This window comes from Emys orbicularis, chromosome 6, assembly GCF_028017835.1.
Source record: "Emys orbicularis isolate rEmyOrb1 chromosome 6, rEmyOrb1.hap1, whole genome shotgun sequence".
NCBI classification, from domain to species: Eukaryota; Metazoa; Chordata; order Testudines; family Emydidae; genus Emys; species Emys orbicularis.
Genome location: NC_088688.1, coordinates 103,442,100 through 103,457,513, shown reverse-complemented (window position 1 = coordinate 103,457,513; position 15,414 = coordinate 103,442,100). Strand labels below are relative to the sequence as shown.

General features: G+C 38.0%; 1 protein-coding gene across 3 annotated transcripts in view; it reads left to right on the top strand.

Moving 5' to 3' along the window:
• The window catches only part of FOCAD (focadhesin), a 177,958-nt gene that overhangs the window by 137,857 nt on the left and 24,687 nt on the right, over positions 1-15,414 (top strand). For all 3 annotated transcript variants that reach the window (XM_065406352.1, XM_065406351.1, XM_065406350.1), the window contains 5 exons: positions 2,306-2,422; positions 4,788-5,026; positions 6,832-6,921; positions 11,137-11,284; positions 14,838-14,957. In XM_065406352.1, coding sequence (XP_065262424.1) covers positions 2,306-2,422; positions 4,788-5,026; positions 6,832-6,921; positions 11,137-11,284; positions 14,838-14,957 — 714 coding nt within the window. The remainder of the gene's footprint in view (positions 1-2,305; positions 2,423-4,787; positions 5,027-6,831; positions 6,922-11,136; positions 11,285-14,837; positions 14,958-15,414) is intronic.

The following is a 15,414-nucleotide window of genomic DNA, read 5'->3' as shown; positions in this document are numbered from 1 at the left end:
TGCTACTAGGTCAATCTTTGTCTCAGTTATTTGGACTCCCTGTTAATATTTGTTTCATTCTTGCATTTTTAGTGTTTTTACTTTGGTTAATAGCAGCTGTCAGAACAGGGTGAAGCATTTTACAGTAGTGTGTGTTTGAGATTTTGCCTGTGTGGCCAAAGTGTTGAAGACCCTACCTATGTAAGCTCCAAAGAAGGCTGGAACTTGAATTTGATTTAAACAACTTATGTTTTCAGAAAGGTAGCCTTACTCTCAGAGGTGTGACATTAGCACTTATTAGGGAATTGAGGACCCAGCTAAAGAGCTACAGAGCCTTTTCACTTATGGTTCACCAGTTTGGCTCTAGATCAGCTCAGTGGCAGTTAAAAGTTGTTTCCACCTAATGGAAGTTTTGGTAGTTTCTGTATGAGAGGTGTGGGGTGTGTCCCATTCCATGTTCCATATCACAAACTCATTCCCATCTCTTTTCACTAGATTTTAAGCTCTTTTGGGCAAGGGCAATCTCTTATGAAAGTGTTTGTGCAGTGCCTAGCACGATGGCTGGTTGGATTCTCTAGCAAGAGCTCCTGAAACAGGGACAAAAATTGCATTGTGTGATTAATTTGTAAGAATTGGCAACACTGTAAATTGCCACAGACAATTATGGGTAGGAAGAGTTCAAAAAATCAGAAAACAGACCCGAAAGCCATGATTTTATCATTTCACAATTTTTGCACTTTTTGGGTTGATAATACTGAATTTTTGATATGAGTGACCTTCAGGAGCCTTTCCAGTCAGTTCTACCAGGAAAACAAGTAGGGAAGCATTAGTAAATAGCCCCCTTAGAGAACTGACTTCTGAATTGTGGGAAAAACTACATCTATATCTCAGTACGTTTGTTCAACTGTGGTTTTAAACACATCTTATCAAGCTAATGAGAAAAAAATATAATGACATATGTTCTGTCTGCAAGTTCCTGGGTCATGGTAGTGGAAATAGTACTTCTGGGAAATGGAATTAAGTTCTTCTCCATAAGGGGTGCCAGAGAACAAATTCAATCAAGTGAATTCATATAATATTTGTATCCTGAACACCCACAACTACTATCCACTTACAGCTACTAAATTAACTTGTTATAACATGGAATATTGAAATAGGGCCATGTGATTTCCTATTCCAAACAATAGTTTTTTTTCATCTTTTCTCAAGTGGAATAATAATCTTTGTTCTGTCCTGGGTTCTATTTCTAGCTCTGTCACAGTCTTTAGGGGATCTTTGGCAAGTCTCAATGTATCTGAGCCCATTTCTTGAGTTGTAGAGTGTCCCAGACATATTTTAAGGCTGGCTTTGTTCATTTTGTAAAGCACCTTGAGAGACTAGGGTGGAGAGCACTACATAAGCACACAATATTTGTTATTATTTTGCTAACAATGTTATGACTGAGGCACATACTGCTTCCTATTTCTGAGAAAATTGTCTGTTATCCATTTTATTTCTGTCTCGAGGGGAAAAGGTCTTTTTAGGACTGATTTCCAGAAGGGAAATTACAGTCTGTTACTGGGGGCATGGGTCAGGGTACTGCGTTGTTAGAGGTACCATCCATACATGGCACACTTTAATCCATGCATCATTTATTGCATTGGTAAATTGCACTTCCTGTGTCATAGTGACACCTCAGTTTACTGTTTATTTTGTGTGTATGTTCTGTTTATGCGTCTGTTGTTTTAATACATTCTGTTCTTGCTACAGCACAAACCATTAAACAGAATATGAAAAGGCGCCATTTGACTGAGACACAAGTTGTGGTCCTGTCTGCCCATATATAGTGGCTACCCACGTAAAATTAAAGATCCCATGTCATTTTTCAAGATAATATCTTGGAGAATATCATGCTGTCCATTCAGGCTGAAAATTTTCAAGTTTTCATACATGATTTTTGTTTCCACATTTAATTTATGCCTGGCTCTAGGAGAATTGATACAGCCAGTTACTTGCTCATATTGAGCCATAACAGTTTAGGGTTGTGTTTTTTTCCCCTGTACTGCTGCTAGTTTTGGGCCTGACTCAGCCATCTTTGCCGTCACTGAATAATACCTTATTCTGCTAACTTAATGGAATGATTTATGGGAATAAAATGTGCTACTCGTGAGTAAGAGTGGCAGAATTAGACCCTTGTTGAGTAGCTAAATACTTCATAGCTGGCCCATCAGCTGCTGAATCTGTCTTCTGTCCTTGAATGTGGCCTGGTTTAAGAATAGAAATGAATGAATATTTGGAAGCTGTTATTTAATGTTTATTGGCTTATGTCATTTTTCATTACCTGTAGACCGAACCTGATTTTCTTCCCACAAAACACTGGATTTCTATGGTGATAGAAACACTCCTTAGTATTGTGAACAGTCGCTATCGCGCTAAAGGTCAAGTTTTCCCTTGGTTCTACCAGGTACGTCTAGAAGTATAAAATATATATAAGGAAAGAGGGTAAAACAGTAACTATTATGGGCAAGAGAATAGGTATTTGGATTTAGTGATCTTAATGTTGATGATTGTATGAAATAATTGTTTAATCTTGGTTTTACTTATGCTATTCTTGCAAAAAGACGTGTGGGAGGATGAGAAGGCTTTATTTTATTTTTTTAGCAAATTTGCTTCTTATTTTTATATTTTTTCCTCAGATTTTTTCCTTCAACTGTCTCTTGAATTTTCTTCTCTGAGTTTCAGCAGTTATTGGTATCTATTTCTTTTTTTTTTTTTTTTTTTTTTTTTGCAGTTTTTAAAAAACCCAACCCTAACCTCCATAACATTTCTACCTGCATGTACAAAACTTAACAATAAAACTTTAGCATATCAACCTAAATAGATTCTCACACCACACCACAAATCAAAATTCTGAGTTTGAATAAAAACATGGCTCTTAAATCATGCTCTGTAGGTTATATAACTCTGACTGTGAATGGGGAGTTATGCTGTCAAGGTCCTTCCCCTGAAAATGCCTTGCTCAACTCTCATATCTAGGGACTATTAGCAGAAGCATCCTGTCTGATTTCAGACTTATAACTAGAACCTAAACCATGAACCTGAACCCCTTGAATAGCATCTGGCGGTGAACTGGAAGCCAGTGTAGTCTTCAGGAAACAGGTGTCATATGTTCCGTGCAGATACCACTGCTAAGTACACTGCAGTTGTGTTCTGCATTAGCTAAAGCTTCCTTTCTAGATTATCTTCAAAATGGTATCCTTGTGTAGAACACCTTGCAGGAGGAGCCTTCAAGGGCACTGCATAACAGTAGGCCTCATGAATAAAGGGTGAGCATACTCCTTTCCCAGGGGAAGACACAACTTCTGTCCCTCTCTAAGTTCTTCCATCTACCTAATAATATCACGTCGATCTGAGCTTCAATCACCTTGCCATTATCTATGTTTCTGTCTTGACCAGTCTGCAGGGAAAGCAAAGAAACCACACAGCTTGGGTTAGATGAGAGGAACATAGAGTGGGGTGTAAGCCATGTGATGGAACCGCAGCTCCAGTCCTCTCACTGTCTCCCTAGTGGCCTCACATAGGCTGAACAGAAGGGGGCTAATAGAATGGTTCCTGCGAGAGGTGCAAGAGGTGGCTCAAGGTGAATGAGCATTTGTACAAGAACTCTCTCTACAATCTCTCTGAAAGGAAGGAACTGATCCATAAAGGGTGGTCACATCCAGCCACATCAACAAAACATCAAGGGCAACAGTACTGAAGACTGATAGATCTAAAAGAGTTAATATCAATCCTAGTCCTCTGTCATCACCGGCGGAGGGCCCAGACCACCAAAACCAGTGCAGTTTTAACACCACTTTCAAATATAATGCCAGACTGCCAAGGGCCAAGGAAATCCAGGGACACAGTTGGTACTAGAGTTAATATGTTGCAATCTTCCAAAACACCTGCCTCCAAAATGGTACAATTTAAAAATACATTGTATTTTTGAGACAGAGCCCAGGGACTTCATTCACAGCAGTTCCCTCTTCCAAAATACAATATCTTTTAAAATGTTTTTTCTTTCTCAGTGTGTAAATTTCAAACGACAAAGCCTCCTGTAGAAATCACTGCTCTACAGGATACCTGGCATTCTGATTTGAATCTTTTTCTTCCCATAATTATATATAAGCTAATACACATATTGTAGGCTATTGCATATAATCAGCTTTTATTTATAGCTTTGTAAATAGAGGCAGTTAAAGGGCTTTCAGCTTTTAAAATGGAAAGGAATTTAAAGCCTTTGTGGTGAATAATCTGTCTCCTGGGAAGCTTTTCCACCAAAAATTTTGCAGGATCTGCTGATGGTTCTCCACTCTAGACTTGATGCTTCCCCACCGCTAAAGCAGCATTTTTTTTTTCTTCTTGATAAATTCCTGGCTTTCTGTAATTACAGAATCGCATGCCTGTTTTTATTTACACATACATGAGTTGGATCACTCTGCTGAATATTTTAGCAAGAAAGCTGAATATGAAAAGAGAGAAATGTATTTATGCTCAGACCAGCTATTGGATTCCTATTTCCCTCACCCACTTTGTTTTTAATTCCATATTTACTCATTCTATTTTGATTCTAGAAGGTATATTTTCAATTACCATATTATTAAACTAGTTGTGGGGGGAAAGGAAATGTTGCTGGAGGCAAAGCCATGAAATACTATATGCTCCCAAATAGAAATGCAATTACAGTACTGTATGCTGTATATTTTTACATTCCTAAAATACTGTTTTCCCTCACAAATTGGAAAAAAGAACAAAAACATCTTTTTTTTTTTTTTTTTAATATGTCCTAGAAATCGTATTCTGGTGAAAACACAGCCAGTGCTATTGCTCGCTCCTGTGCAGCCACTGCTTTGTCTCTCTTGGTGCCAGTTTTCATTGTATCCTGCAAGGAGAAGGTTGAGGAAGTCCTGAGTGTACTGACTGCCAGGTTACCTGGGAAACCAAATGCTGATGAGTCTCAAGCTGTTCAAATCCACATAGGCCTTGCTTTGGGGATGTTTATCTCACGTTTGTTTGAAGAAAAAGTCAGGTATGGATTACAGTCTACAGCAGGTGTGTAAATAACTAACTTCCTCCCCTTCCCGTAATGTGGCATTTAAGTTTGCAGAATAAAGTGTTTACATTTTGTAGTCTAATGATTCCCAAGGTCTTTTGCAAGATTACTTAAGACATCTTTTTTATTTCTTGATTAATCTCTTCTTCTTCCCCTCCTCTGTTATTGTTGCCATACTGTGCTGGGTGTGCTTGTTTAAATACAGCATCACACTCTCAAGATTAATGATGCGTTTTAGTTTTCATAACTGTGTAGGTGTTAAGATGCTCGTGTGACTCACTTAAGTGATACAGCCACAAAAAGAATGTTAAGGAGATTAGCTACCCTTATTTATATCTTTGTATGGTGGTATTCACAATTGTAAGAACATGATTGTCACTGTTTGTGTTAAGCTATATGCTGCAGAAGTATGACATACAACAAGAATGTCTGGTTACTTGCACCTGATACTAAACATCTTGGCTGCATCATGAAACACACAACTTTCTAAAAGCTGTGTATATCCAGTATAATGGACCTTCTTGAAAGTGTATCGTTACTCTGTGGGGTGAAGACAGCATTTTCAGGGACTGTTTGGTAGAAGTTATCCTACAGCATATCTGCAAGGTTGAAAGGAGACTCTCCAAGATGATTGCCACAGATGCCTGAATGTTGCCAAGAAATTCAGGCACTCACCTTAGGCTATGGATGTTTTTACTTCATGACTTTTAGGGTTTGTGTTTGCTTACACCCTTAGTAAAATACAGGTACTTGATTTAGGTCTTGCTGGCATAGCTATTATTTTTATCCCTTCAAGCTGATGGTTTCTGAATCACCTCCCTTGGCTAAAATGCATTTTGCATTAATGCGCAACCCTGATACTCAATACTAAGGGGATAATGGGAAAATAAGATTGCCCTGCTTTTTAAAAACCTACAGCACAGTTTGAGGATACATTGCCTCTTGATAATTAGTCAGTAGTGACAACTGAGCTACAGATAAGCCATAAAAGCCTTCTGAGAAAACAGGATTAGATCATCACACTGTACCAGGGGACCTGAAATATAGTTTGACTTTTTTTTTTTTTTTTTGAAAGGAGAATAGCAAGAGAGGACATTTCTTTAAATTCCTTACATATTAAGGCAGGTCAGTTTTTGCTTTTTTGCCCCCAAATTTTCTCTGTCATAGATATTCCTTAAATTCAGCTACCAAACTCTGACTTAGAAAAGTATTTATGTTGAACCTAGAGATAATTTACACCAAAGCCTTCATACTCTTTAAGAGGATTTTCAGTACATTCTGTAAGCAAGAAATCCCTTGGGGGTTAGTTCAGGATGTTCAGGCCTCTTTCTCCAAATAAGATCCAAGGATTTTGCTTTTCATTTGTGGTGCTGGTGGTAAGGGAACAACTTTTCAAGACCGAGCCACAAAATGAAGTCTTAAAACATTAAGCCTGTGAAAAATTAAAGGTGCAGCTGCAGCTAATTTTTATGGGGCATGTAGTACTGTGGTTTTCTTCCTTTTTGGTGTTAGCAGTAAAGGTCTCGGGCTTCTGTGTGAGTGCTGCCTCACTACAACTGAGCCAGTTAGAAACACTGGTGGGTTCTGAAGTGGATTCGTGTACTTCAGCTGTACATGTATTTGTGTGAAAGCACAAAAAATGAACAATCGTGCACATAGAATGAGAATCTATTTTTTTAGCAAATAAAAAATAATGTTGAATGGCAAGTTCATTCTTCCCAATATCACAAGCAGCATGAAGAACTGAACAGTGTCTTTTGTATTTTATTTCTTTTTCGTAGTGATGTATCTGGCCAACAGATTAATTTACTTCTAATGAAGTCCCTTGATGCATTGGAAGATTGCTGCTTTGACACCAGTCTGGAGTACAAGTAGGTTTATTCCATTACTGATGTCAGTATTTACTATGATTGCTACTATTCATATAGGCCATTAGGGCTTCAACCCACAAATTCTGGATTTAGGACTACAAACCTGTTGCTATGAGGAGACTGATCCTGTCCTTGGATACTTCTACCTGTCTTGTGTCTTCTAAATCCATTACCATGCTCATTTTAACATAAATGTTAGGATTAAAAATTCAATTATCTTGTTCATTGGAGATGGAGCAGCAGGCAGTGGCAGCAATTTGAGGCGGAGCATTGTTGCATACCTTACCTGTGCGTGTTCATTAATGAAAAACACTTTTGAAAGTACCTCTCAGTGTTCTTCTATAGCTGCCAAGATGTTCAATAGAGTCTAGTTGCTGCTGCTGCTTCAGAGCCTATTACTGGAATGTGCATGTGTGCACAATATAGTCTGAGCCATAGGAGCGGCTGCCTCGCATGGCTCCTTTATCTGGAAGAGCCAGCCTGTTAAATTAACAGCTGTGGATGGCATGAAGAATATGAAGGGAGGCAAATGTATGTCATTTGCTGCGAGTGCCTTGAAGAGAGAAGCAGTGTGTCAGCAGGGCAAGAAATTTTTGAAGAATATTCATAGTTACCAACATAGGCAAGCCCAGAAGTATCCGTACACTGAATTATTTCCTGTACATTAGTTGCCATTTAACAATCAACATGTATCACAGAATGGCATCTCAGATATGATAGTTACTTTCTATTCTAGGAACAGAGAAATATCTGCAATATCTCAGGTATCACTGTGAGTAAATGTTAACTTTAATAATGATGACCACTTATGTTGATTCTTCTGTTACCAAAGTCAGCAGAGCAACAATTTCTGTTCTTCCCCTCCCCCTTTGTACTTCTTCAAAAGCCCAGGAGGGGTCACAGCTGCACTTCATTGGGCTCTGAACTTGGAAAGCTTAGTTTGGATTCTGATTTGAGTTTCTCTGCCCTTGGCTGGCATAGAATGCACAGGGAGTTGTATCAGCTGCATCACATTGTTGTACCCACTGCTGCTTAAGATAAAAGCTTCACAGTAACAGCCAAAATAGGCCCTCTCCCCCCCCCCCCCCCCACCTGCCAGCAAGAGGCGGACAGAAGAACACAAAACAATCGAGAAGAGGAGAGGAAAGATTAAAGCCTTCCCCTCCCCCCGCCCATTTGATATAAGTGTAAAGCTGGGGGGGGGGGGGGGAGGGGAGGGTTAAGCTAGTTATAAATTGGTGTGCAGTGTGAATCCTTAACTTGAAACTGAGCAAGGAAGTATTTTTAGACTTTAGTTGGTATTGATTCTTGTCCAGCTAAAACTATAGCTATTTTTAAAGTGGGTTCCTTTAACCTTTATATTTTGCACCGTAGACACTTTTGCCTATGTGACTTCAGTAGTATGTTTATTTCATTTGGACTTCATCTGCTGGAGATTGTCTGAAGATACTCTGGTGTTCTGTTCCATCAAAAATATGCTACAAACTGTCTGCAAATAGATATAATATGTTACATAAATAAGAAAAAGGTTCAATTTTACACCCAAAATATGTTTCCTCTAAATGTGGTTGGAATAAAGTTGCTTCAATTTAATATGTTTCTGGGAGAGCTGCTTCTGGAGATATAAATCACCAAGAGCAAATTCATCATGCTGGTCTGATTTAAAAGGTGTGTAGCTTCTATTAAGAGATCTCTGGCTGCTTGGAGCTGCCATTTGGTTGGAGAGGATATGTCTTGTATCTTGCTGCCATCTAGTGGAAAAGACATCACTTACTAGCGTATTTTTTTGCTGTTGTACAGTAGATGTTTTGGTTTGTATAATTTTTTTTGCAAACTAGTGGTTCAGTACTGCTTTCTAATACATGATATGCACCATTTAGAAGATGCAGTGAGATGTTCTATGTATCGAAGAGCATTACAGATTTTTTCCTTGTGTGTCGATTTAATAGAAAAACCCTAATATTTTAGAAAACCAAAAACTTTACCCCCAAAAAAGGAGACATATCAGAGACTCCAAGCAGTCATCTAGGGACTTTGTTATTGCTATTGATTTTACATGGAAGGTGCTCAGATGCTACAGTGATGGGTGGTGGTATAAAACCCTAAGATAGAGAATTAAATAAATATTGTTTAGAAACCTATATTCACACACATTACTGTTGAGTATATGTGTAATTGTAAATATATATAAAATGGGAGATTTTGACAAATAATTGAACAGTTAAGTCACCAGTAGAGTCGTTAGGCTCCTTTGTTGTGGAAATTACATAATAAAATTTACAAATATTTCTCTCTCTCAACATTATTGACACACAGAAGGTTCACTATACATTTGCATTCGTTATATAATCCCTTTTAATGTTATTGATCTAGTTTACATTGAATATATTATCTCTCTAAACAAATTCAGTTCTACAAGGATCACAGAGAAAGCAAGGTGAAAAGAACCAATCCAAAGAGAACATCCAATTTCACCCAATTGTTACAATACAATATGCAGATAGTGAATATATTATACTACATACGGTCCTTGTTTTATTACGTATTGATTTGGGAATTTTTTTCTTTCTCAACCTAAGAAAAACTGTGTGTTGAAAATGGGGTTGACTGTGACCTCTCTATGGTTTATGTATGCTCCAAATGTTGAAGAATGCCAAGATAAGTCACAAATAAGTGGTAGTATTTGTGGCTTACCAAATATATATTTTTCCTTCCTTAGGGTATATTTTTATATAGTCTTTCAAATGTTTGGTTACTATATTGATCTATGGTATAGCTCAACTAGACTACAACTACTTGAAGAACAAACATGATAGGTCAAAAAAGTATGATTTTGGCAAAAATGAATGTTCTTGCTTATGTGTTCAGTATATGTGCGATAATGAGCCTGATAAATCTGAAATTTTCAAGGCATTAAATGGCCTCCATTCAAATAATCATCTAACATCTGTGGACAATAAATTGATTTGCCTCTGCAAAATGCTTAATATCAAATAACTGATTGACAGCAGTACAGGATAAGTTTCAAACATTTTCAACATGGAACTCCATCATTAAACCTTCTTATAGATTACTGGTCCCACTGTAGTCAATGGCAAAAATTCCCATTAACATCTGTGATTTCAGGAGTTAGCCCTTATGCATAATTCTCTAAGCCCTTTTAACTTTTACTTTTGCATTACTTATTTGTGAAGCACTTTGTGGTGTAGTATACGCTACAGTATTATATATGGTTGAACTATTCCACTGAGAAGAGAAGATAGCATTATTGCCATTATGTCAGCAATATTACAGTAAGAGCCCATAGAGCATGCTGTGGCACTTTCACTGGTATGTTTTTAATAGCCGTATAGACACAATTTAAAAAGAGAAAAGTAAGAATGATCACTAATAAATTCACTGTTTTCCTCACAAAACTTTTTCTCCTACACTCCCCTATGAAATGTAAATTATTTTTTTAAAGCATTGTTACACTGAAAATTGTTGTGATTGGAAATCTAACTATATCAAACACTTTTTTCTTTTAGCCAAACTCTCTCTAATTTTTGCATATTTTATGAATAAATTATAATATAAAATTTATATATGATAACTTGTGATAATTTCTAAATGTTTAATTTTCCAATTGTTCTATAGTTCATATATCCCAGCGATATTTAGGAGTATCTGTTGATGAGGGTTATCTTCATTGTCCTTTGAGGCATAGATAGAGACTGGGGAAAAATGTCTCCAATCCTTGTATTGCTGTTGGAAAGTGTTAAATATTTAAAGATAAGGCAAAAGTATTTCTTGAAGTTATTTTTATTTAGTTTGAGTACTAGCGGCATTAATTTTAACAGGATATCCCAAGTTTTAACAAGAGTCCCCAGAACTCCTGCCCTCCTTGTTTCACACTACATTGACTGTTCACTTTAACAGTTGATATTGCTAGTGACATCAGTATAGTATATCATGTGCATAAGGGCTGGGAGTGCTTCATCTCTAGAGGCAATGAACTCTTATCTGTGTGTCTGTGAGGAAGAGAGAGAAAGAGCTGTCCTTTAAGAAGACTAGGTATCAGTCACATTAGTAGTATCTATGCAATTGAAATGCCATATAGGTTCAAGTTGAGTTTCTACAGCTCAGTATCCTGAGTAGTATTGAAAAATAGATCCAAAAGGAGCCTAGGCTTCCTTAACTCTTCCTAACCATTTTATGTTTTCTCTTCCTTTTAAGCACTGGATGTATCTTGGGTGTAGGACTTGTTCTTTCATTTATGAGTCACAGCAGCCAAACAGAATCACGGGTTCATGTCTCTGCCTCTCTGAGGAAACTCTGTAGCTACCTGGATGCCAGTGAAGAGCAAAGCAGAATGTTCCAGGAGGTAGGACTCTTTTCTTTTTTTTTATTATAACTTTCTATCCCCCTCCACTTTTCCTTCGTCCCCACCCATAACATCGACTTTTACTGAAGACAGCGCCATACATACTATAACTATCAGACTAATGATGCACAATTCCAAGGTATGTTCCTTTTATGCATGAATCTTTGACTTCTAGTTTTTCTTTTATCATAACATTTTAGCTTTATATTTATCAAACAAAGCTTATTTGATATTCTAATTTTTTTTATTTAATACAGCACAGGCACTAAGAAATAATACATCAAACTCTTTATAGATAGAAACTTTGTCTCTTCTTAGGTAGAATCCCTGCTGCAAGGGGTAGTCTCCCAGAAAGCACAAAGCAAGTTACTGATAAACAATAACCCTTCCTTTAAAGTGGTCTCTGCTCCTTTCTTTGAAAGTTCCTTTTGCTTGCTCCTGTGATTGTAGCACTAAGAAATGCTACTGTGGCTGTGGGTTTGTCAGCATTTCCCTTTATAACAGTTTTCAAGTGTTTTAAAACTCAGATGAGTGGGGTTTAAGCATGACATTATTTATATAGTGCCAAAATGCATGACACTTAACAGACAAATGAGACGTCATCCCTGCCCCGAAGAGTTAGCAATTCAAGCTGAGATGTAACTTGACTAGTGAGGCTGACAACACTGGGGAAACTGTAATGGAGACTAAGCGAGAGAGCAAATTAGAGCATGTGCTTATATTTAAAAAAAGCCTGTTCCTGTCACACTTAAGCCCATTGCATGCTGAATAGTTGCGTTACATAATCCCCTATTTTTCCAAGGGATTTATAAGCTATCGGTACGGAGTTCTACTTTTTTTGTACAGCACTAAAACTTTATTTTCTTTTTTTAAATAAAGGTATATTTTTTATATAGTTCAGTTTTTGCTTGCAGTCAATATATGTTGTGTATTAGCCTTCTATAGTTCTTGGATTATGCAATAAAGTGTTTTATAGCTATAAAATAATTTTTCATCCCCATTGATTATGGAGTGCTTTACAGAACCTTAACTGATGTACAAACTTTACACAGGCATCAATGCAGCAACTGCTGGAATGAAATGCAGCATCTGTTTAACATTACAAAAAACTTTGGAATAAGAAGTAAAGCATACTTCCTTTCAATTTGAAACTCCATAGGGAATTTGGGGAGAAGGTATGTAATTACGCCAGTTACAGTTTGCCCAGGATACTGAGACATGACTACACTTACAAAAAAAGCCATGGAATCTTTAATGACCAGAAGTGGTTGGGACCGTAGCTTACCATTTGTGTTTTGTGGGGAAGGTTTCTGCACTCCCTGTCTTATTCCTGTCCAGTATGTTCAACATTCCACACCTGCACCATACAGGGTTAATCCCTGACTCATCAATATTGTATCCTGTTGCTACTGGTGTGTTCTTTGGAGGTCTCCCATCCAAGTAATGAGCTGGTCCAACCTTGCTGCATATGAGAGCTAATGGGATCACAGCACATTGTGGTATAACCTCAAAGTATTTTCTTTCATTGTGTGATCTCCTGATTACACATACTGAAAAATGTGACCATGTGTGTGGAAGGTCAAACAAAATTTTATCAAAAATATTTTTAAGCATGTAGTTTTGGACTTAAGCACGAAAAATGTCAGCCCGGAGGATGAATCTTTCTAGGAAATTAAAAACAGCTGAAAAAAAGGCTTATAATTGTAAAAAAAACCTTCTATACCATAACTATAATTATGCCAGAACAGCACTGCATGTTTTTAAATGCATAAGCCATCAGCATCCTGCATTGCGTGGGACAGGGATTCTCAACTTTTTACTTTCTGAGCCCCCCCCAACATGCTAGAAAAACTTCCTGGCCCACAACTGTTTTTCTGCATATCCAGTAAATTAAAAACCAGGGCAGGCATTAGGGAGTAGCAAGCAGGGCAGTTGCCCACTGCCCCACACAACAGGGGCTCCCACAAAGCTAAGTTGCTCAGACTTTGGATTCAGCTGCAGGTGGTGGGGCTCGGGGCCCTGGGGTTCTGCCATACCCAGTGGGGCTTCAACTTTCCACCCTGAGTTCTAGCAAGTCTAATGGCAACCCTGCTTGACGGACCCCCTGAAACCTGCTTGCGGCCCCCCAGGGGGCCCCAGACTCCTAGTTGAGAACTGCTCACCCAGGAGATACTTTTACAGTTATAGTATGAATTCCATTACATAGTATTTATAACATCCCTGGTACATCTCATTATCCATCATTTGGATGAGATCCTAAACCAAAGGTCTTTTACCTGCCTTGTGGTTGTCAAGAGAAAAGTAAAGACCTTATAGTACTTTTCAGGAAGAGTGAGAAAGAATCTGGGTGCCCTGACCAGATTTCCTCTCTCAGCAGTTTCTAGTATTGAAGAGCTGTGAGCGCTGTTGCTGAGTGCATAATGGCTGCTGCCTTGGCCTAAAGAGGCACTGTACTGTCAGTAGCAAGTGCTTTGCTTTGTAAACTTTTTCTGGACACCTAGAGTATGAAATGGTCCTTATAAACCCATCTCTTGTAATCTTATGTAAAGTTTCTGTTCACTACAATGAAGAATTTAGTATGATCTTAAAATATCACAACACTGTCTCCAAATGGACAATAAATGCTAGCATTGTGCTAACACTTAATTGAATAAAATATACAAAGGCAAAGGAGACCAGAGTTAAGGCAGCAATTACAATTTACTACTTTGGTTTAGATATAGGAATTCATAAACATTTCAAAATACGAGGTACGTCTCTTACTATCTGTAGTACCTGGGCACAAAAGTTTGGGTTGAGGGCATACGTGTAGCTCTCAACATTGGATTTCCTTAGGTTTGGAATATCAGTTGGTCAGTAGTGTAATTTTAATGATTGATTGTTTGTTCGTTAATGGCCAGATATTGTAAATTTGAGTGTTATCACAATCCTGACATGTAGCATGCAGCAGCATTGGAAACCACGTGGAAAACTTGTAATGGTCTGGTTATTTTACAGTGAACTTATTCTTCTACTGAATGATTGTATCCACATTTTATTTCACTTGTTTCCTAGAATTAGGTATCCTTGAATACATTTGGGGTGGGTTACTTATTATCTGGAGTGGGGCAGAGGAACGAGGTGCCTTGGTGTATATCTACAGCAGGGGTAGGCAACCTATGGCACGTGTGCCGAAGGCGGCATGTGAGCTGATTTTCAGTGGCACTCACGCTGCCCGGGTCCTGGCCAACGGTCCGGGGGGCTCTGCATTTTAATTTAATTTTAAATGAAGCTTCTTAAACATTTTTAAAACTTTATTTACTTTACATACAACAATAGTTTAGTTATATATTATAGACTTATAGAAAGAGACCTTCTAAAAACATTAAAATATATTACTGGCACGCAAAACCTTAAATAAGAGTGAATAAATTAAAACTCGGCACACCACTTCTGAAAGGTTGCCAACCCCTGATCTACAGTATTCAATCAAAGCTGTTCCCTATGTGTTCTCACCCTGGGAAATGTTAACCTGTTTTTTTTACCTGTATTTTTCCCCTTTCTCTTTATTCAGATCCTTGCCTACTCCATTGCCTGTTCCTGCGTCTCTGCTTTCAGCATGAAAATCATAGAGGCAGTGGAGGCTGAAGAGATCATGAACAAGTTGCGGACGTTAGCAGAAAATAATCAGCAGGTTATATCCACAGTTTGGACCCCTTTCTTTCATTATATTTGTTTGTCTTTTCCTATGTATCTTTAACGCTGCACCCATGTCAGCGTAAGATGGAAATTCCTTGATTCTTCTTGGGTATTTGTTTGAAAGAGTGTGATTTGAGGGAGGGTACAATGAAGGCCATTTGTTTAATATGTATATTCCCTCTAACTGTTCATTACCAAAGGGTGAGACAAAAACTGAATTTATATAGTCTGACCATGTTTAAGGGAAAAGCTTACATTTTCATTTCAGGGTGTCTCAGCACCTTGAACTTCCCAATTAATATCTTTTTCCTAGTTCTGTTCTTGAGACCCTCTCTTCCTGGAGAAATAGCCTTTCTCTGGGTTCTCTTGAATTATAGGTAAGGCAACGGTTTTGTCATGGAGGTCAAGGAAGTCACAGAATCCGTGACTTCCAAAGACCTCCGTGACCTCAG